Here is a 21,420-nt window from a genome sequence, read left to right as displayed (position 1 = left end):
CCCCCCGTCTCCCTTTGGCTCAGACACAAGAGACGGCGCTGCCCCACTGCCAACACCTAACTCCTTATGTGTTTCTCTGTCCTCAGTGTTTGAGTCAGACAAAACGCAAAATCAATAATGCTTTTTCTCCCCCATTTCCTCTTTGATGCAACTTCAAAAAGCCAATGGACAGTCCTCCAGAGGCCCACAGAGGGAAAAAAAAGCCAATGGTACGAAACAAGCTCAGAATGAAAGTACAGGGGAGAAAAAAACTTCACCCTTCACTCTCTTAAAACACTGTTAACTTCTGAGCCCCAAGTGGCAAAGCCTATGAGGGTAAAACAGGGCACGTGAGGCCAAAGACATGTTATTTATTCTCATTATTAATCTTTGTGTTTGACATTTTTTTAAATAATGTACGCAGAAGTTCACCCTGAGAGTTTGCATAGCTGTATTTTAAATGACCAAAATTCATTGGAATGCAAAGCAAAGGGTTTCTGTGCACAGCCTTTGTACATATTCTACCGCGGAAGCTACAGGAAGAAAGAGAAAAAAATGAAAGTAAAAATGTTCTTTAACTCCATGGACTGTGGTATATGATTATCTAAGGAGCGCTGACAGAGGAAGTATTCTATCAGCAGCTAAATGCTGCATGACAGGGAGACACTTCAAAGGATCTATAAGTGACTCCTGAAATACAGAGTGAAAGTAAAGTAGGAAATTACCCTTAAGTTAGAGGCATTTGACTAAGCCCAGCTCGGTGTTTTACCTGACTGGGGAGCCAAATCGAGAACCCTGCATGAACTCAGTGCGGATGTTGCAGAATGAACAAAAATCATCTCATGTAGCCTTGATGGTTATCTCGAGCCGCTTCTGTTTGTTGTACCCCGCTGTGTGATTGGGCTCAGGACAGGAGAGTCATTTAACCTTGCTTGTGATTGGACTAATCTGTCAAAACCACGAGGTGTGACTGACAAGACAAGATGACTGACAGAGCTGTCTGGCACCCTGGTAATGGCTCGGATGGAGCAGCAGATTAATGTTTGTACAGTATAAGAACTGAACTCAGACATGGATACAAAATGACTGTTTATTCTAACTGCTATAGTCTCTAATGTGTATTGTGCGGGCAAATAAATCCCACAGTTATCAATACGTCGTGCTGGGAAGACATTTTATATCAGTTCCTTTTGATCAAAAGTACTTCTGTAAAATGATGGACAATTTTTGGAAACATTACACAGATTAAGAAATTCAGTTTTTATTGATTGTATTTTGTGGTATTTTCATTACTTTTGTTTTGATGATTGATTTTATGATTTATTCTTACTGTAGCCAACACACACATGATTGATTATGATAATCTACAGTGTGATTTATGTTATTAAGTACAGGCTGGCTCACAGGAGTTAATAATAATTTCAGAATTCTCGCTAGAATTATCAATAAAAAATCATATTAAACAACACCAACTATTGGAAATTCAAAACAAAGAACATCAAATTCATAAGTTTGTGCCCATCACTGGTCTCCTCTTCTCACCTTGCCTCCTCTCCAGAGTGCACCTCCCTCACCTCCCCCCGCTTCCCAAACTTCTATGGAGCCAAATCAAAAATCCATGCTCTCAATGGGCAGTCAATATCTCATTAACCAGTAGCTCCACACACAGTCAGGCAGCCGGGATGTTCGTCTGAGTGTGCACAGCACAGACTGGCACACCTCACACACTTTAATAACCTGTGGGGACGCCATTCGACTTCCTCAGCCAGCTAAGAGGCAAGAGAGAGGGCTAAAGCACACACACCCACCCTTTTGGCAGGGTGACTCCTGTTTGTCTTGGCACTTTTTTACTGCGACATGTAAATGATTCTTTGAAGGAGGTGAAATTAAATCAAAAAATATTTTTTAAATGCTAATGTTATGAGACAGTTGAGACAAAATTGAGTTTTGTATTATTAATATTGGTATTGGACTCACTTCACAGTAAAATAACTTTAATCACAGACTAAAATAAATGCTTTTTTAACATCAGATATGAGACTTCTTAAAATATTCCCTCTTTGTAATTGGGTCTTTTAATTTAAACCCTTGCTGGTGACGTGTGCTATATTTACCTTACCCTTAATCTGTGGCGATTTTTCCTTTGGCTCTTCATGTCCTCAGTCCCTAACTGGATAATAGCCAATCTTGTTAACCTCTGCTTTAATGTGTGAGAGCCTGCAGCACTGGGTAGTGAGCACTTCAATCGGCCACTGATAGAAAGAGACAAAGACTACTGAATCTACAGCAAATATTTACAGCCTTGTTAACATAGCCTTAAAGCGCCTATCACAAGATATTTGGCTTCACCTTCTCTACGGCCCCAGAACATTTTTTACAGTCTAGTACACACTCATGCTAAATCACATATTTATGTTCAGTCTGCATGCACTCTAGTGGCTTACTGGGCCATGCTATGAACAATCTCAAAACACTGCTGCTACGTGTACCTCGCCACAATAATGCTCTTTTTGAAGGGTTAATTATATGTGCTGTAGATGAGATGCACTTTTTTTTATTATTTTTTTTACCTTTTTCTGTTGATCCACACATCAAACAACTTTCTTTAATTATGTAATTGGAATTTTCATCTTAATTGTGCTGAGTAGGCTGGTTAATTTGCATGGGGTAATGAGAGGGATGTTTCCATTACAGGTAATTAGGTACTTGAGAGGCAGTGGTGTGGTAGAGAGGCTGAATAGAGAGGGAGAGGTGGGAAGAAGGGGGGTGCAGGGTAGAGACAAAGCCACAGAGACACGTAGAGATGTTTGGTATAATATATTAGCATTATTTTGTAGTTTACAGTATGAAAAACAATTTTAAAAAGTCACTAAAAAAACGGCACGTGCAGAATGAACAATATTAACATAACAATGAGGAAGTGAATGCCAAGGCAGCGAGTCATTGTGCTGTTCATCCATTTCACTGACCATTTTCAGGAAGAAATTACTACTGCCGTTTAAATTAGTTTCCAATTATACAGCTTGTTCACATTTTAATTTCATTTCTGACATTGTCACAGTAACCTATCATGAAGGGAGCAGCTCCTATCAAACTGAAAGTAGCAATAAGGGGTAAGACTGGGCTAAAAGAAAGCATAAGGACTGGCAGACAGGCAGAAACTGGCTTCTATACAGGTTAATTGCTGATGACAAACACAGAAAATGCCTAAAATTAAATCTAAATTAAATTAATTGTTGAAGATGAAAAAACGACACTGGGTGAAGAGGAGAATGAATATCTATTAATTAATTTCCAGTGTACACGGCACACTTGAAAAAAAAAAGGATTAAAGATGCTGGACAGCAAAAGACACTCGACTCTGTCCGAAAACGTGAGATTTCATAAAGCTCCTCTCTATGAATTGCATACAAAGGACATTAGGTCAAAGGCCATTTTCCATATGTGTCTCGTTGGAAATAAGAGTGCACTCTCTCTCAATTTCACACAATTTCACCAGTAACTGTGAGCCTCACTTTATAAATGAATTCTCAGAAAAGAAATTAACGCTATGCTCAGAGTTACCACTTTCACACAAAGAGGGAGAAGACAGTTAACAGCAAAGGTGGCAAAATAATATGAAAACACTAAAATTTAGATAAGCTGTTAGGGTTACTGTCAGTATAACTAATATTAATCGCAATATATACATTTAATAATAGCACTTTTAATTATATTTATACATATTAATACACATACGTCTTTTAAATATGCTCCACTGCCTTTCTGTATTGAGAGTAAATATGATTTTTAAAAAACACAAATGTAATTGCATTTTTGAACAGGTGGGAAAACAAAAAAGTATCACATCAAATGATCATTACTGACATTCTGCATTCAACCCAGACTGACAGCTGCCTGTGCCTCCTCGTGGTTATTGTGTTTGATTGTTTCATGAGTGCGTGTGAGCACATATGTTTGAATCCGGCTGCTCACTTCTCTCTATATGGAAGAAAGAGAGTGTATTCATATGTGTGTAAAAACATGATCATGTGCAAGCATGCATGAGAGAAGTGTGTGCCGGGCTGTCTGAATGCACTCTCGTTGTCTGTCTGCGTGGATGTGTGTATGCGCATGCATGCCTGTATGATGGAGGGGGTGGAAGGACTGGGATTAAGCATACTAGATCAACATCAGAGCGACTGGGAGGACCCAGTCCTGCTCTCATGGCCACACATGTAAACCCGACTACCCAAAAAATAGGTCAGTGGAACACAACACACTCGCATACACACAGATATACACACATGCACCAGTATCAACTCAAAGAATCACAGTTTGCCAGTCGCGCCAGTGCCTTGTCGCCCGTCTGCGACCCACGTTCAACACTGCCACGCACATCTTCCCGCGGAACAGACACGTCCTCTGGACTGGAACAACAGGATTAAGAATGGGGCAGAAAGGAACAGCGACACTTACCCCCCTTCCCTCCCCTATACGACCCTTCGCCCCCCTTCCCTGCATGCTACCTCGCATCTACGCCAAAAAAACTTCTGCTCTGAAGCTCGGGAGCTGTTCTTGTCAGAGACGTAACCCGTGCAAAGATTACGCCGGCTGTGGTTTCCACAGCACCCCACACAACAGTAGCAGTGTGAAAAAAACACACTGAGAATAATAAAAAAGCAAAGCAAAACACCTTAACAGATTTGTATAGGTTAAAGAATTCTACCTCCGTTTCTGAATTAAAAAAGAAGAAATTCTGTTCATGCATGAAAAGAAACATTAAAAGCTTAATTCACTTGCATGCATTCAGAACTGTATTACTGTATTTCTCCCTCTCCACCTCCCCTCGCTCTCTCTCTCTTTCTCTCTCTCTCTGTCACACTCATGCCTTGCAAATGAAATGCAAAGAGTTGGCAGGCTATGAATAGCGGAGCCGTACTTCCCTACTTGTTACTCAGGGTGCAGGATCAGCATGCATTTTTGCTCTTACCTTTCATAGCTGAAATCACAAAATACATCATTAAGCTTCGAGTCCATAAGAGAACAACTATCACCAGCGCAAAGCCCTCCACTGCTGTCTCAGCAGCAGCTGGCCAGCACAGCTCTGTCTCTCAGCCTCCGAGCATGACCACACCAGAATCCATGTGACTGTGACATCAGTGTTCATGTCTGACTGCTCCCCACCCACTAGCCTTTGATTGGCACAGCATGCAGCCAGTAGGGGCGCTGAGAGCTCAGGCAGGGAAGCTGGCCCTCTTCCCACTGATTGCAGTCAGAGCCTTGTATACCGGCTTGCTAGACACAGCACACTCGCCGCTATCTTCTGTGGCTTATCTTTATAGTGCAAAGGATAAAGTCAGAACCAGTTCGAGCAGACACCAGTTTTTCATGCTCTTGTTCTGCGCCCCTTCTACCCTCTTGGTTTTTCTTTAAAAAATGGTGCAATGTCAAGGATAAGAAAAAGAGTCAAAGAGGGGATAAAAGGCTAGACGGGGATGAGAGAGGAAAGGAGGGGGAAAAGAGCCGAGGAAACAACAGATAGAGGAAGCAACAAAAAAAAAAGGAGAAGTGGAGAGTCTGGATAAAAAGGGATCTGTAATTTTTCAGTGGCTCAAAGATCGAAGCGCTCCGCTCCTTCTCCTCCTCCCTGTCTGTAGATATGAGTGATCAGTGTGAGGCCAGATGTCTGCGAGCAGCGGTGGGCCCTACACAGAGAGAAGATGAGTGGAGCCTCAGCTTCTTCCTCTGACCTCTCAGAGGACCCGCATGCCCTGCTCTCTCTCTCACACACACTCCGACGGCTCTCACACACTCTTTCTGACAGGTGAAGAAGGGGAGATAGTGACGGAAGGGTTTGGATGATCCCCTCCACCCCACAGCGACTGGGCGATGAGTTTCTTGCTATCATTTCTCCCTCTCTCCCTCCCGTGCCCCTCGCTCTCGCCCCCTGCTTCCCATTCCAGTCCCTACTTCCCTCTCTCTCTCTCTCTCTCTCTCTCTGTCTCTCCTCCCCCTCTCCTCGCTCATCCTCTCTCATATGATAATCTGTTCTGACTCCTAACCAGCTGCCTCTCTCTGATACAATATTCTGGTTTTAGTGCAATCCAGCCTTGGCCAATAACCACATTGCATTTGGCTTCTCCATGAATAAGCTGGCGCTCAAATCATCTACAAGACAAACATCATACAGCCTCCGTTTCAGGCTGCAATATCTGATATCTAGGAGTTAAAGGGGGGAAAAAAAAGATTTGCACCACCAATATTTAAAATTTTGATATTTTAAAGGTGCATTTCACTTTCTCTACAGTTATTTAATATTAATATCGCCACAGCAGCACTGTCTCTTTGCCACGGAGCTATGTTCGGCAAGAATTTCATATTAACAATGTGATAGTATGATACACTTTGATTATTTATTTATTCCTGTTTCACACGCAAATAATCTATCCATCTTATGCCTTCCATTGTGTTGTGTGTTCAGTTCATTGAATAAAGGTACCTCTAACCACATATAAAATGGAAATGAGGACTCAGCAACTTGCAACATAAATCTTCCCATGACAATGTTTCATTAGGATCTCTATGATCCATTAGAGACACTAAACACATTAACTCACGTTGTGTCAACACTGGTCTCTTATTGCACACTGTCTAATGAACAAAATATCATTCAGAGGCTGATAGCATCAAATGGAGCGTGCATGGGATACAAACTATGTGCAGACAGGCCTTGGTAAACTATTCAAAACAATGTTATGTCAGAGACAGCGCAGTCGTCTCATTTAGATGTTTGGCATCTTCCCACAAGATCTTAAAAGTTCACCAGATGAGTCAGGGCCAGGGCCCACGCAGGAACATGTTTAACTGCCACTATCTGTGGTCGTCTCTCAGAAACTGGCTGCTGCATCAGTCTCCCGAGAACCAAATGGTGGCTCAACATACTGTGGCTTAACACTGAGCTATGGTTAAGGGAAAAAGCAAAACAAAACATGATAGCAGGGGTTGAGTCTGTCGGGTGGTTATCCAAGAAAATCTGAGAGGAGGATAACATCCATATTACCATCTGAGCGTCAGGGGAAGGTTGGAAGGAGCGCATGTTTTGTCTGCTTACAATCTCTATGTGGCAAATAAGTGAAGATCTCGGAGAACTCCCTACAGGTTAGGAGAATTATGAAACAAACACTGACTACTTCTAACAATAAAAAGTGAAACCTACAAAATTTTTGCACCAAATTGTTTCGGCACAGAAAGAAAATCTGCTCCACTCTTTGCGTTTAAAGACAGGAACACACAGGACCACAGGTATCACGCGATTTTCATTGTCTTCTAACTTCCAACTGTCTCATCAACTCCTATTAAATATTTACATGCTCTAATGTTTAAAACACAATTTTCTCATACTGCCTATTGCTGCAGCACCATTATTGACCCTCTGTCTGAACGCGTTTTTGCTCCTGACTCTTTAAGTCTCCTCTGATTGGTCAGCTCTCACAGGCCTGAGCAGGCACTGCCCACTGGATGTCCACATTAGCTCTCTTTGTTTTTGCAACCACCGCAGCGCGAGGGGTATGACTGAGGCTAGTGACTGTACACCTACTAGCTACTTTCTACCTACAGTACAGTCCTTGTTGTGTTGATCATCATAGGTAACTTTCTGGGGACAGAGACGTTGTGACTGAACTTTAGATTTTTCACAAGAACCATGAACCACAACTGTGGTTCACATCAGGTGGGGGAATTTTGTTGCTGTCATTCCCCGTGTCTCTTCCCCTTGATTTCTTGTCACCTCTCCACTGTTGCTATAAAATGACGTCATAAACTGCCAAGAGCTTGTGGTTACAATTTTACACCAGAGGTTAAAGTCCAAATAAATCATTAGTAAGGATAATAAAACATTCTTAAGTGTTTTTTATGATTTATTTGGACTTTATTTAACCTCTGATGTACAGTAAGGAAAATACGTTCTCATATAAACTGTAGCCACAAGAACTTGATGTTTTCAATATTGAGAGCACAAGAAGCTCCATTCATCTTCATTTTATTGATTTGGCAGCAGAAATCTTTGCATAGCCAGACGCTACTACAGGTAAGTGAAAAAATATATATTTTGTCGAAATTTTGTTGAGGTGGCCCTTTAGGAAAAACATAAACTAATAAAAAAAACTTTGCTGTTGAGGTATCCTTTTTGCTTTAAAACAAATACATTGCATCCAACTGTATATAATTGTTCTTAAAAGCCCAGGCCTCCCCAAGGAGAAATGTTTCCAGCAAAGCTGCTTCATTTGCTCTTGATCACACTCTCCCTTGACTGCTCCTCATTACCAGTGACAGTATGCCAATACCATGCTAATACTTGTTCATTAGGTCATTGATTAAGCCACAAAGGCACTGATGGTCAACTGTCTGTGGGTATTAATGTGGAGATCACTGATGTGTAACCATCAATAGCATCACTTTAGCCAATAATGTCTTTTTACCCCCGAGTATGAAACAGAAATCGTGACAGTTTAGTTGCAATGACTCTGGCAGTGACTGAGTCGAACCAGCCACAACACACTAAATTTGAGCATTTAGACCGGCCTGGTCATGTGTTTCGCACTCGTCTTGGATTAATTGAAGCAAACGTATTTACTGTAAACAAGCCCTGTGGAATGGAATTCAATTGAGATGTGGTGCAGAGCATCCACTGGTGCCCCAGGAGGAGAGGAGACGACCAGAGCTGATAATGGCCTCATTAGCAGTCTGTCAGTAGCCATTCCACGCACATACTCACCATGCAGCTGATCCACGTTAACTCTTACAGCTCTGGACTGGCCTAAAAAAAAAAAAAAAACCTGTAGTCCTGTGCGCTGTTGCACTCTGACCCCAGCCGGATTAACAGTTATGGGCTTTCTCATTTTTGTTTTGCGGTACTTTAGAGAGTCGAGGCTCATATTCCACCACAGAGCCACCCGGGTGTTTGGAACGGCACCACCAGCCTGAAGCGGCGGTGGAATTAACAAGCTTCAACAGGCACTCCATGAAAACAATACAGATCAATTTAATATAGATGCCAAGGAGTGGAGGGCATAATATTAGAACCATAACAGCACCGACCCACACCACACAATCATAAACCAATTTAGGGCCATTCCAGGCAATTTCCTGGGGGCTTCCACTTGTGGGAAGACTTCAATAAATCACACAGACAACAAAGGGAATATCTATTTCAGTGAAAATAGAGGACACTATTGGGCTATGTCCAGAGGAGTGGGGAGGGTTGCATTTAAAGACAAGTTTAAATAAGAGCAGTGAGAGTTTAAAAACATACTACATACCGCCGCTGTGCGCTGGCTTTATTGTATAATGTGTAGCTACAGGAAATGTTGTTAACTCATTACGGCTAATGGATTTTCCACGGAGAAGAACAGTGCGTCTAGTCTAGGGAGGTGGCAGCTGTAGGTAAGTCTCATGATTTTTTACAATCTTACTCTGATCAGATGACTGTATATTACAGGCTATATACACTGGCCTTCATCCTTTATATGCACAGCAGCCCCGGGGCCAGCTCAGCACTATTCTCTCTGTCTCAATCTGTCACTCAATACAAATACACACAAGCACAATATTTATAGAACAGCAGGGTCAAAAGGAAGAGATATGAAAGCGCTTCATTCCTACATAGGTGAAGTGTACACCTGTCAACTGTCATGTAATCAGAATCAACAAGACAGTGCTTATAGTGAATGGTTGACAAGGCTATAGCCTCTTGTTTTATTGCCACGGTTATTTATAGAGCTAAATTTAAATCTTTTTTACCTGAACAAACACAAAAATAAGAGCCTCTGGTATTTCCGAATCAATTGAATTGTCAAATGTTTTTGTCGAGTGCCGTGTCACCATGGTAGCAAAGCCAATTTGTCCTGCGTGGACCGACCAAGTTTCACGTTGTTTAAAGCAGACTTCACATTAAATGACCCCTTGCAGTAATAAGTGGGGTGGTGACAAGAGGCTGTGAACAATATGATGAGCGCTACACTACTTCAATGAAAAACATCAAACGCCCTCAGCTGCTTTTTCAGTCGCTATTTTGTTTAGTGGCAGTTTAGTCGCTGCTGTTATTTCTCTGCTAGATTTAAACTAAGTGGATTGCCTGGCCATTTCTTTTCTGTCTCTGGGCACTTCAGAGGCAACAAAAGTGTTTACCCGCTGCCCGCTGGAGCCGGATGCTCAATTGATTGATACACCCTCGCAAAAATATACATCCCACAAAGGCTGTCATTTCAAGTGACCAGAATGCATCCGTTTATTTATTTGTTTAAACAGATGAAAAAGGCAGTGGTAAGGAGAGATCATCAGCACTGCTGGAGTGCTATCATATATCTCACGGAGAAATGTTTCAATAGATCAATAGAAATCAGATCCAACAATGAATTGCACTGCCTCTCTTTTGTGCGAAGCCGCCTTTGGGAACAGAAAAGGAAAGGGATAGGAGGATAGAGAGAGAAGGAGCGAAAGGGAACGAGGAGGGGAGATTATCGCAGGCATGGCAGCCTGTGTGAGAGGCTTAGCCTGGCTAGGCAGGGAGGTGGAACCCTGTGAATTCTAATGAACTGGCAAGACTCCCCCAAAACCAGCTCCATCTCCGTGGCATGAGGACGACAGGAGGGAAAGGAGGAGGTGATTAGGAAGGCGCAGCCCCTCTATGGCAAACCAAACAGAGCAGGTCATTCTCCCTGTGATAATTATGGCTATAACCAGGCATGAGGGATTGGTAATGGACCTGCTTATTCTTCATGCCCTGCAAAGGCAACCACTGAGCCTGTCAAGGGGAAAAGCATGATGATGTGTTTTTTTCTTCCTGTTGGTTGGGTGACTCTGGTAAGACTTGCAGTGGCTGTTGAAAAGGGCAGCGGGGGAACTTGGCCTTTGAGGGAGAAGTTAACGAATGAACTTCATTATTGAGGAGCATACCAGGGAGACCCCCCGGAGTGTGTGATGTATTACCGAGCGTCAAACCTACACACTCCCCCAACATCACCAATATAGCCCGACATCAGCTCTGGGGGGAGGTAGGCGTGTAAACTAAAATAGTTAACCTTCTGGCTTAAGGCAAGAAGAAAAGAAGAAAACAGACACACAGAGTGTGATGTACAAGATTTCCATAGATAAATCGGTTTTCAGTGAGAATAAAACTATTTTAAAACCTCTAAATTATAAAATATTTCCACTGCTGTTAACCTGAACAATTTCACCATTATTCCCTCTATTGAAACACCAAAGTGAATAATGAGGCAGAGCCCTTTTCCTCTGACTGCTCAGTGCAGAAACCCTCAGAAGAAAACTGTTTCAGCTTAAACTAACACATATTTAATGTTCTCTCTGTGACTTCAGGTAATGCAGTGGGTCCGGTGAGGCAGTCCAGATCAACGCAATGTAGATTACTCTCATTTATTAAAAAGGAGCACTGTTCAAGCATGAAAGTAACTTTTCCTAAGTTCTATGAGCTTTATAAATACAAGTGACCCACAGGAGGGACTAATGTTTTCCTCAAGATTGAGGGAGATCTTCAGGCTATGCGCGACGTGCACCACTTAGCCTTCCCCCTTCCCCTCTTCCACCGGGCCTGGACGGTAGTTTCTCTATGGTGGACGGGACGAAGGAGCTCTTTTACTGAGCGCACTCTCAACACTTTTACTCTTGACTTATGAGGATGCCATGGGTGCAGGGGAGTGATTCATCACTGGGTGTGCTCCTCTTGCACCCTCACACATTAGTAATGTGGTCCGCTGAGGAGGAGTCCTGTCATCAGTCTGTACCTGGACCCTCTGAACAAGGTAGGTCAACAGGAGGCAGCAGCGGCTGGCCCACTTTTAGTCTTTCACAGCACCTTTAAGTTTCCTCCAGCTCTGCCACAGCTGAGCCTGACGGACACACTAAGACCAGCCTGGTCAAGGGGAGACACTGCCTCGGTGCTGGAACCAGTGTACTCGCTGTATCTGTTGACTCAGTGAAGCTCGTCCTCCCAGAAGTACGGTGGGCCAAATTAAACGTGATGAAAGGTAAAAGCAAGGGGGGGAATAGTATTCTCAGTGCTCACAGATACATGATATTTTCATCATCATCGTGGTATGAAAATGCATAATACACACATGAAGACTGCCTGGAATGCAATGAATAAGGAAATCTTTTTTGTGCCGAACATTCCCACTGAGCATGCGAACATTTGACCTATCAGATGTAGCCCTGGGCACATGTGCCATGCATCCACACCATTCAGCCAGTCAAATGATTAGCCGTCAGCTACCCTCATAAAAAATGGCATCAATTAGGTGGCGACTGTGAGGATAGCAACCATGATGGCCGAGAAGGGAGAGAAGAGCTAATATAGGCATTTCAATATTTATCATCACATCGTAATTGCAGTATTGATTATCACAAGTCTCACATTAAAATGTGTAATAGCTACTTTGGTCCACAGAGGAAAATGTATTACTTTCACAATAATGTCTCTAAAATTGTGAGCTACTCTTTTCTGCTTATTCTTCTTTATCGTCCTGCGTCCATGTCACTTGACTGTCATGTTTATCTCTGTTAAGCAAGTTTGATTAAGATGGCAGTGTGTTGTGGGTGGACTTGTTGCACTCTTGTTTGGGCTCTTCAGGTTGGAAAAAAGTTAAGAATATCAGTTGTATTTTAGACCCATAATAATGAAACTAATAGGTTTTGATCTGAGGACCGCTGTAGTATCACACATTTGTCCTCATGTTGTGCCTAATCCTCATCCAAAATATTACAGTGTAAAAGAAAACAGAGAAACAAACAAGAAAAGATTCATAGTTTGGATGGAAAGTTCCCAGACTTATCCATCTGAAACTGCCTGCGGGAATTTCATCACAAGACTCCCTCGTCTTCTGTAACACAGCCGCCACAAAATAAGTGGCAAACACATGATCGTCTGTTCTTTCACAAAATATAGAGCCACTTTAAGTCAGCATAAGCCTTTGACCTTAACATTGCAGGTAATGCACATTTAAATACCTACCTCAGTATTCATGTTTGTCATTTTACTTGTGAAGATTAGGTGTAAAAAGGCTATTTGAAACCAAAACACAGGATTAAGGGATAATGCTGCTCTGTGTCTTGTGAGTCGACCTTGATTCTGTAATCCAGCACAATACTGGAGAACAGCATATTTCTCTCTCTTGTACATTCAATACTCTCACTGTGGAACAGCTCATTCTGATGTAATGGCAAAAAAAAAACCATAATGGCACCACGCTGAAAGAGAATGTAATCTGAATTAAAGGGGACTTCATTGAAATATCTGTGTAACAGAAATGAAAATAGCATTACACGATTTGTACAAAGGAAAAATATTATTGAAAGTACCTTTGCATTGATTAGATATATAAAAAAAAGGAGGCTACATGAAAGCGAGAGCTGACAGGAGAAAATATGAAGACAGTGAAAAAAACAAACATAAGTAAATTGATTTGAATTACGCCGACCTGCACTTTAATGACCGTGTTGAGAAATGAACTTGATCTTTAGAGTGAACCAACCTGCACTCAGCCATGGTGCTATTAAGGACCGCGCCACTTAATCAGAGAGGACGCCAATTTAGCAAAGAGCTAACTATGCAGGAGGGACCCTCTGTGGCAGCAAACAGAGCATTGTGTCACCTGACTGGAGCAGGTACGTATACATGCTCTCCTCTCTTCTCCCAGTCTGCCTTATTTTCCTGACTCCATATCTCCTTTCCTGTTTTTTTTCCCTTTCTTTTCTTCCCCCTGCCGCAGACACAGTAGAATGAAAACCTGCCTTTGATGTCTGGGATCCTATAATGCTGAGCAGTAGAAATCCGCATGCCTGTTATCTGTAGAATCTTAATGATGACGGCTAACTTCACAATGGGTTAACCACAGCTCTCTGTTCTCGTGCTGCACACCCACAGAAACACAAATTAATAGCAACGGAGGAAAAAAACAGCATTTCTCTAATAAAGCAGATTCAACAAAATGTGCACAATGCGATCAGCACAAATGTCAATGTATAATGTCACCGAATGCTTTTGTGAGCACTTCTGCTTTCTTCTCTGTGGGTGTAACTTTTTTCCCCCCACAGTTTCTGAACAAAATGACATTATTTGTTGGAACCACATGATCCTCACTTCAAATTTATCTAATTGAGTTTCAGTAAACATTTGATGCTCGGTATGCAAACAGTCTAGTTTGTTGTGTTTTGTCCCAACATATTTCTTTTTTCTTTGATGCACGCTGTGAAGATTATTATTGATTTTGAAACGGTGCTTACAAGATATTTCAAAAGAATTTTATTACAGGGGACATCTTACTCGTTGCATGGTTTATTCAACAACATTCTTCTGAATAATTCAGGAATTAAATTATATATGTTAATTTTACTCGCCTTTATTCATGCATGATATTGCATCAGAATTTTCCTATCCTAAAAAATCCATGGAATATTTCTGACAATAGATTTTTTTTTTTTTTTTTTTTGGCTCTGCTTTAGTTTCGTATAATTTCTCTCAACGTGAACTCCAGTGAGAAGTGAAGACGATCAATATCAGAAACATGCTGGTCAGAGTGATAAGCTCCGAGCACGAGAGGACAGTCGACGTATACGGCTGCGACTGAGGAACTTGATGAAGGCACAAGGACATTTAATTATGGCCCCCATCTCAGAGCTCCCCCATCAGCATCAGTCAGGATCATATCTGGAGGAGCTCCATGACCTCCGCCTCTGTCGCCCTCCATGAATCAAACCTTTCATTACATGCTGACACTCTTGTCCTGCACTGAACGTGTGTACACCATGGGAAAGTGATGAGGCATCGGAAACCTGATGAGTGACGGATAACCCGCGCTTGTGCAAACGCTGGCTGACTGTGTGCTGCGGCGAGCGCGAGGCCGGCCGTGCCCTCCCAGCCATGCCAAGTGCTTCGGCTGGCAGACGCCACCATCTCAGCATAGCCCTCGCTCCCTGGCCCCTCTCACCTGAGGTGGCAGACAGCCGGCAGAAGAGAAATCGCCCACAGCAGATGGGGCCACTTACTTTGGCTGGCCCATCCAAGCATTGTTTCCTTGTCACATGTCACTTACTCTTGTTTTCTGGTCTGACAACACTTCCAGACAGGGCCTTTCAATTTTGGGTGAGACACAAAAAGGGAAGGGGTGAGGAAAAGCTGACGTGGCCTCTCTTCTCTGAAAGGGCCGGCACCAAGAGAAGAACCAGATTAAGAGGCAACAAAAGCAGAGCGCCCCCACAAAAAAAGCTGCCTGTGCACCCCTATGGTTCCCCTCAACACTCTCGCCCTTATAAAACACCCTGGGCCCCCAGGAGACGATAAAAGGAAGCGTCCCTACCCTCGAAAACGTATGCAAAGAAAGTGCATGCACAAAGGCCATTTGCAATTTTACAAAATGGCAGACATAATGCTTTTACTGAAAAATGAGGGCCTGCCATATTGTGTTGGAGGGGAAAAAGTATGGCAGCCGAGGAAAAATGGAGAAAAATCATGCTGGCCTGGTTTACGACAAATAGATAGCTCTATTGATTTCCCTTTTACAGTGACTGTCCATCCCTCACTGTTGTGATTACACTGACCTATTTCAGAAAAAAAAAAAAAAAAAAAAAAATAGCCGTCTATTATAGATTAAACCAAAACGTCCAAAAAGAAAATACTCTTTCTGTGGAACAAACAAATAGAGTAAGATGAAACATAACCTACAGTACAGAGGGAGAAAAAGATTGTGTCAATTTAAGCGTTCAATGTTGCTCTGGGAGAAGAGGAAACAGCGAGTTCTCGTACCACGCTGAGAATCAAATAACTTTTCCACAGAAAGAGCGGCTGTACTTAGTGGGGCCCTGCGTTGTCAATTCTAACTCTAACAAAAAGGCAACAACATTAAAATGATTGCAATATTGCCCAGCGTTTAAACATAATAATGCCATATTTACAAGACTTGGAATAATGTTTGGTGAGAACAACAGCAGAGTATTACATATTGGATAATAATCTAAAGTACTGTATGTGCTTACTGTATTGTATTTTTTACTCTAATACACTACAGTACAGCGTTGTGTGCTTTGTGCTGATGATTCCTCTGCGTCTGTGTGTATTGCTGTGTGTGTGTGCTCGTCCTGCTCCACTATGTCTGTGCTGCGCGTCTCACTAGACTATCTCTCCGCGCGTAGCTCAGGGGACTCTGGCTGGCTGATCTTCATTATCAGCCCTAGCTTAACAATGTACTGGATGCACTTCCCACATGAGTGCAACTAACAAATCCCCACAGAGCTGAATCAAGGCAACAATGTGATGAAATACCTTCAAACAACCACTGAGCATGGAACACTGAGCTATGCAGAGACAACTCACACTGCCCCGGGCGATTCCACAGGAGTGCGCCTGTTGCCAAGCAAAATTAGACAGCAACTGGGACATATTATTCTCCTAAATTGGCAATGTACAGCCCTATTAAGGACCATAAATCTCATGTTTGATTAACTGAAAATACCTCAACTCACAGAGCCAATGCATTAGCATTCTACAACTCAGATATCCAAGCGGGCGCTGCCGTGTCATTTGGAAGTAAAGTAGATGCTTTACAGGGGTGAAAGCTGTCATTGTGCAGTGTGAACACAGAGAGCATTATTGGGATTAATAATGCTGTCAGCATACTTCCCCAAACATACACCAGACTACTTTTATGAGAGAAATTTCACATGTGCAAAGGCATGAAATCTACAATCTCTGGCTTCATTACTTCGAGAGAGTCTCAATGACTGATGACTAATTTCACTGCAACTCCACACTCTGTTTTTCTGAGGCAGTGCAGAAGAATCTAAATCATCTGGTTCCTTTAAAACAGATTGGCTGTACTATTACTATGTGAGTGCACATCTCTTGACGAGAGAAACTCAATACAAGCTGCTAGCAAATAAATGAAGACGCAGGAGCAAGGCCATGTTTCTCAATCAGTGTAAGGAGTCTGTCACCACAATGGAGATAAATATAGGGCGAAAAATCTGGGAATCTCCTCAACGCATCTGTAAGACTGAAGAGAAGAAGCCTCGTCTGTCTGCTTTTCTCTTTTCCTGGAGTTACATTTGTACTACTGCCTCCCTCTGGCCACTCTATTCCCAATCTTAACTCAGACACACACCACATAAAGTACACATTAATACAGGGGGGGTGGCAGAATGACATAAAACAACTGTGAAGATATAATGAAATCAGTTGTGTCATCTTTAAAAAGAAAGCTGTAAAAGATTAAAATAAAAAATTAATTAGCACTACCACTGACAATTGTTTTAATTGCTGAGTAAACTGTCATCGTTTTTTTGATCAATTGATTAGTTTTGAGATCATGACGTCCACAAATGTCTTGTTTTGTCCACAACCCAGAGATACTGTGACAGTTTCCTGTCACTGAAGAGTAAAGAAACAAGAAAATATTCTTATTTAAGAAGCTTGTCAAAACAGCTTTTGTTGCAGCTCTCCACTTAATGTAAGCCTTTGTCGTTCATAGTCTGAACATCAGTCATATAGTCAGTTTATTGTACATCTACAGCTGCGAGAGAGAGCGAGCATTAGCGCTAGGTAATCAGGAGATCTGCCCTGTTAGAGGAAGAGCATCCTGGCTACACGACCTATGTGTGTGTGCGTGTTAGCCAGTTCTCTGCTATTCGAGCTGTGAGATGGAGCCCCAGACTGCTGATGGTAGATTAGAGGTGAGACGTCTAATCTCAGTGTAATCAGCTGCTGCATCTGATCCTCCGCTCCACACCATCTCTCTCAACAGGTCCAAACAGAAACTCATCTCACAGCAACACGGCCTCGCCGAGGTAGGAGAAGCTGATGGCGTGTATCTGATGTCCACCATCGAAGTATGAAAAAAACTACAATAAATAAAACCCTGATATATTTCTGTCATCTCTTTTTCGAAACAGGCCGTTTAAAGGATACGCCAACTGCTACTGAAAGTCCACATAACAGAGAATACATAAAACTGTCAGGGAAATGTACAGGAAAACCACAGCTGACTTCTTGCTGAGAATTACAGCCTTGTGGTAAAAGAAAGTGTTGGCGTGGGGGCCACCCCTTATGGCAAATGAAGAAAAAAGGGGAGAGAAGTGAGGTCTCTGCCTCAGACAGTAAATCTACCTAAGACCTTTATAACAGCCAGAATGAGGGAGAGGACTTCACAGTCATTGGCACGATGATATAAGAATCTGTTTTCATCTAGAATACTTCACCTTCTGATGGCTCAATGATTAGTCCAGTCAGGTGGATGGAAGAGGGAAGTAAAGGAAAGAAAGATGGGAGAGGAGAGGAGAGGAGAGGAGAGGAGAGGAGAGGAGAGGAGTCTGCCAGTGAACAGCTGCCCCTGTAATTTATATTGATGAGGGGACAGGCATGGCAGGGAGCTTCCAGCAGTTTGATCACTCAGGCAGAGTGGGGAGTTAGTCAGAGACACGGCCCATCCCTGTGGTCTGGGTTGGACTCGGTAGACCTACTAAACACACACACACTCACTTGCACACACATACACACATGCAAGACTGCCAAGCTCACATTACGAGCGGCAGTGCGGACTGGTGTAGTGGGGAAGCCAATGTTTTCACTCTGAGAACAGAAATAGATCTACAGCCTGACTATAACCATGTAGGGCAGAGCAATCTCCCTCATTATTACTCCAGCAGCCATATAATCACCAGGCTTCTCTAAAAAAAAAAGACCTTCCCTCCACATTCTCAATGACCATTAACTGGCCCTTGAACGTCTTCTTGTGCACACAGCTCTGACGAGGTTCTACAGCCGCTTCCTGTCTGTGAGGCACAGCAATCAACGACTTGTTAAGGGGCTTTACTTTGATTTCCTCACGCGGACAAGATTTGAATATTTCTCACTGAAATGAGACAGCGTAGTCCAGTCTCTGCCCAGGGCTTTGAACCCAAGACTCTTAAATCATGCTCTTTGATTTGAGCCCCCTTCCGGTGTAGAGGTGCTTAGCGCCGCACTAATTAAGATAGTGGGGCGGTGGATGGTGGGTCAAAGCGTTTCTGTTCTACCTTGAAGAAATCCTGACACAAACACGAACACGCACACATACACATAAAAAATAAAAAAAAATTCTATAACCCCTGCAGACAAGCAAATAGCTTAACACACAATCATGCTGCTGTTTTGACGGGGCTGTTTGAGTAAGGTAGAGCTGTCTAGCTTCGGAGATAATATCCTTTGCCCTGCTGTCTGATGTAAGAAAGAGCCAGGGTGTTTTACAGGGCGAGATGCAGCCTCTCACAATCTGAAGCACTCCGACCGCTCTTACAGAAAAGCCCTCTGGCCGTCCCTCTCCACAAGTTTCATCAGAGTGATCAGAGCGAAAGGATAGCCTTCAGGGCTAGTTTCTTCCATTCACACAGTGGGGTATGAACACACACACACGCATGTACACACATACGCAGACACACTGCAGTACACAGCACAAAAGCGATTTTACATGCCTTTTCGATTGCACTTCACACATGTCAAAATACAGTACAAATCTCTTGGAAATCATTGATTTCTACAGGTTTGACTGTTCATCAATTCTTTATGAGCAGTCTGAAATTGAAAAGGCAGTGCTTAGAAAAGGCGAAGCCTGTGTACTATTGTTGTAGTGCACAAAGAAAGGCTTGCATCTCACATGTGAGACATGTGTCACATACTGTGTGTGTATCTTTCGATTTCAGTGATATGATCTGTACTTGAAGAATACAAACTCTTGGTAGTTAATGCAGCCTCAGAGGTTACAAACCACCACACAACACCACATCCGCGTTGTTCAGCTGCAAGGCCTTGCAGAAAACAAAGAAGTGCTTCAGCGCACTGTCTCCTTCAACTGTGCATGATTATCAAACAGTCATAAGACTGCATAGCATTTTAATTTCCTCTCTGGGGTTATCATCATATTCACACCAGAATGGAGATATACGAAATAGTGAACGTGGATGGCAGGGATCTAATTGAGGGTATTGATTTATTACAACGCAGGCAACATTATGTATAGGCACGGATTAAAAGGTGTCAACACAGAAACAAGACAATCTTGTCATTTCTACTGTATATGAGTCCTTTTTTTCCACATTATGCCTGTGTAGAATTGTCTTTGTGCAAAGTGTTGTGCAACATAGGTAAAAATCAGAATAATAAAAACTCTTTGTACTCACAGGTATGTGTCTTCTTTGTTACTGAGATACCTGCAAAGACAAAACAAACAAACCATTAAACACATATACATCAAAAAACAACTGTAAAATACCCAGCACACACATTTATATGGAGTTCTGCTCATACAGTAGCTAACTGATAGTGTTCATCACAGTGAAGAGGTTGACCCTGTGGTCCGACAGACTGTCACTGTCCAAGGTCACTGACGTGGCAGGCCCAGGGCAATTATGTGTGTAGGCTGGTGTCTGACCTACGGCTGTGCTACATCAACATCCATGACAAGGTGGCTGAAACTTCATCCTCTGCGGGCAATGAATGAGAAATTATACTAAAACAAACAACATTTGGAATGCTAATGTGTTGTGCAGCCACAGTGATTGGGCCCGAGCACATGAGTAAGCCTGTGGCCCAGAGCGGGATGGGGGCACTTTGACCTCAATGTTAGCTAGTTAATCCTTTATTTAAACAAGTTGTCTCACTGAGATCACAGCCTCTTTTTCCAGGGAGAGTGTACAAAAAATATACATGAAGGCGTACAACAAAAGTATAATATCTATACAAATTAACAAACACAATACCAATTAAGTCAGAATATAAAGAAAACAATTACATGTAACGTTAAAAAGATCAAAGTATAATGTCTTCAAAAATTGAAATTGAAACTGTTGTGCATAATTCAATTTGTACACATCATTGTATTTAAAACTAATTTTAGAAAGCTTGAGATTGAAAACCAACACACAAAGGTTGGTAAATAGTGTGAAACTTTTGTGTGGAAGGAGAGGTATGCCTATTAACCACAGATCTATATCTATGCAAAAATCCAACTCTGTATTCACCAGTTGTGCGATGCCAAGCCAGATTCAGAAATGTTTGTAAAAGTGTATTCTTCAAATTTCAGAACCTTCAGAATCGTTTGGATATTGATAGTGGTGAAATTCAAATTACAGATCTTGACAACAGCATGCACCTTTTCATTAAAAAGAAAAAAAACAACAACTATTAAATCTAAAGAATCAACAGTATACAGCTGCAATTGTCAGATTAAGGGATGAGCTGGTGTGTAATATAACATGGTACTTTCTGTGTCTATTATCAATTTATTGTGAAAATGAAAGTGGACCCAAACCAGACCCCTGTGGCACACCTTTACTAATTTTAAGAGCTGTTGTTTGTAAGTTTACACACGGCTTAATTATTTCCGGACAGTCATCAAACCAGTTCACTGAACAATAATCTAC

General features: G+C 42.3%; 1 protein-coding gene across 2 annotated transcripts in view; it reads right to left on the bottom strand.

Annotated features, from left to right (window-relative positions):
* roraa (RAR-related orphan receptor A, paralog a) overlaps positions 1 to 21,420 on the bottom strand; it is a 187,935-nt gene that overhangs the window by 42,480 nt on the left and 124,035 nt on the right. Inside the window, exon 2 of one of the 2 annotated variants that reach the window (XM_084364534.1) lies at positions 20,179 to 20,208. In XM_084364534.1, the coding sequence (XP_084220660.1) occupies positions 20,179 to 20,208 (30 nt within the window). Of the gene's footprint in view, positions 1 to 4,951; positions 5,079 to 20,178; positions 20,209 to 21,420 lie in introns of those variants that run through there. The other variant, XM_084364535.1, reaches the window with a different exon arrangement.

This window comes from Pagrus pagrus, assembly GCF_965226575.1.
Source record: "Pagrus pagrus genome assembly, chromosome: 10".
Taxonomy (NCBI): Eukaryota; Metazoa; Chordata; class Actinopteri; order Spariformes; family Sparidae; genus Pagrus; species Pagrus pagrus.
The sequence above is the reverse complement of the archived record's forward strand: the minus strand, read 5'-3'. Positions and strand labels throughout refer to the sequence as shown.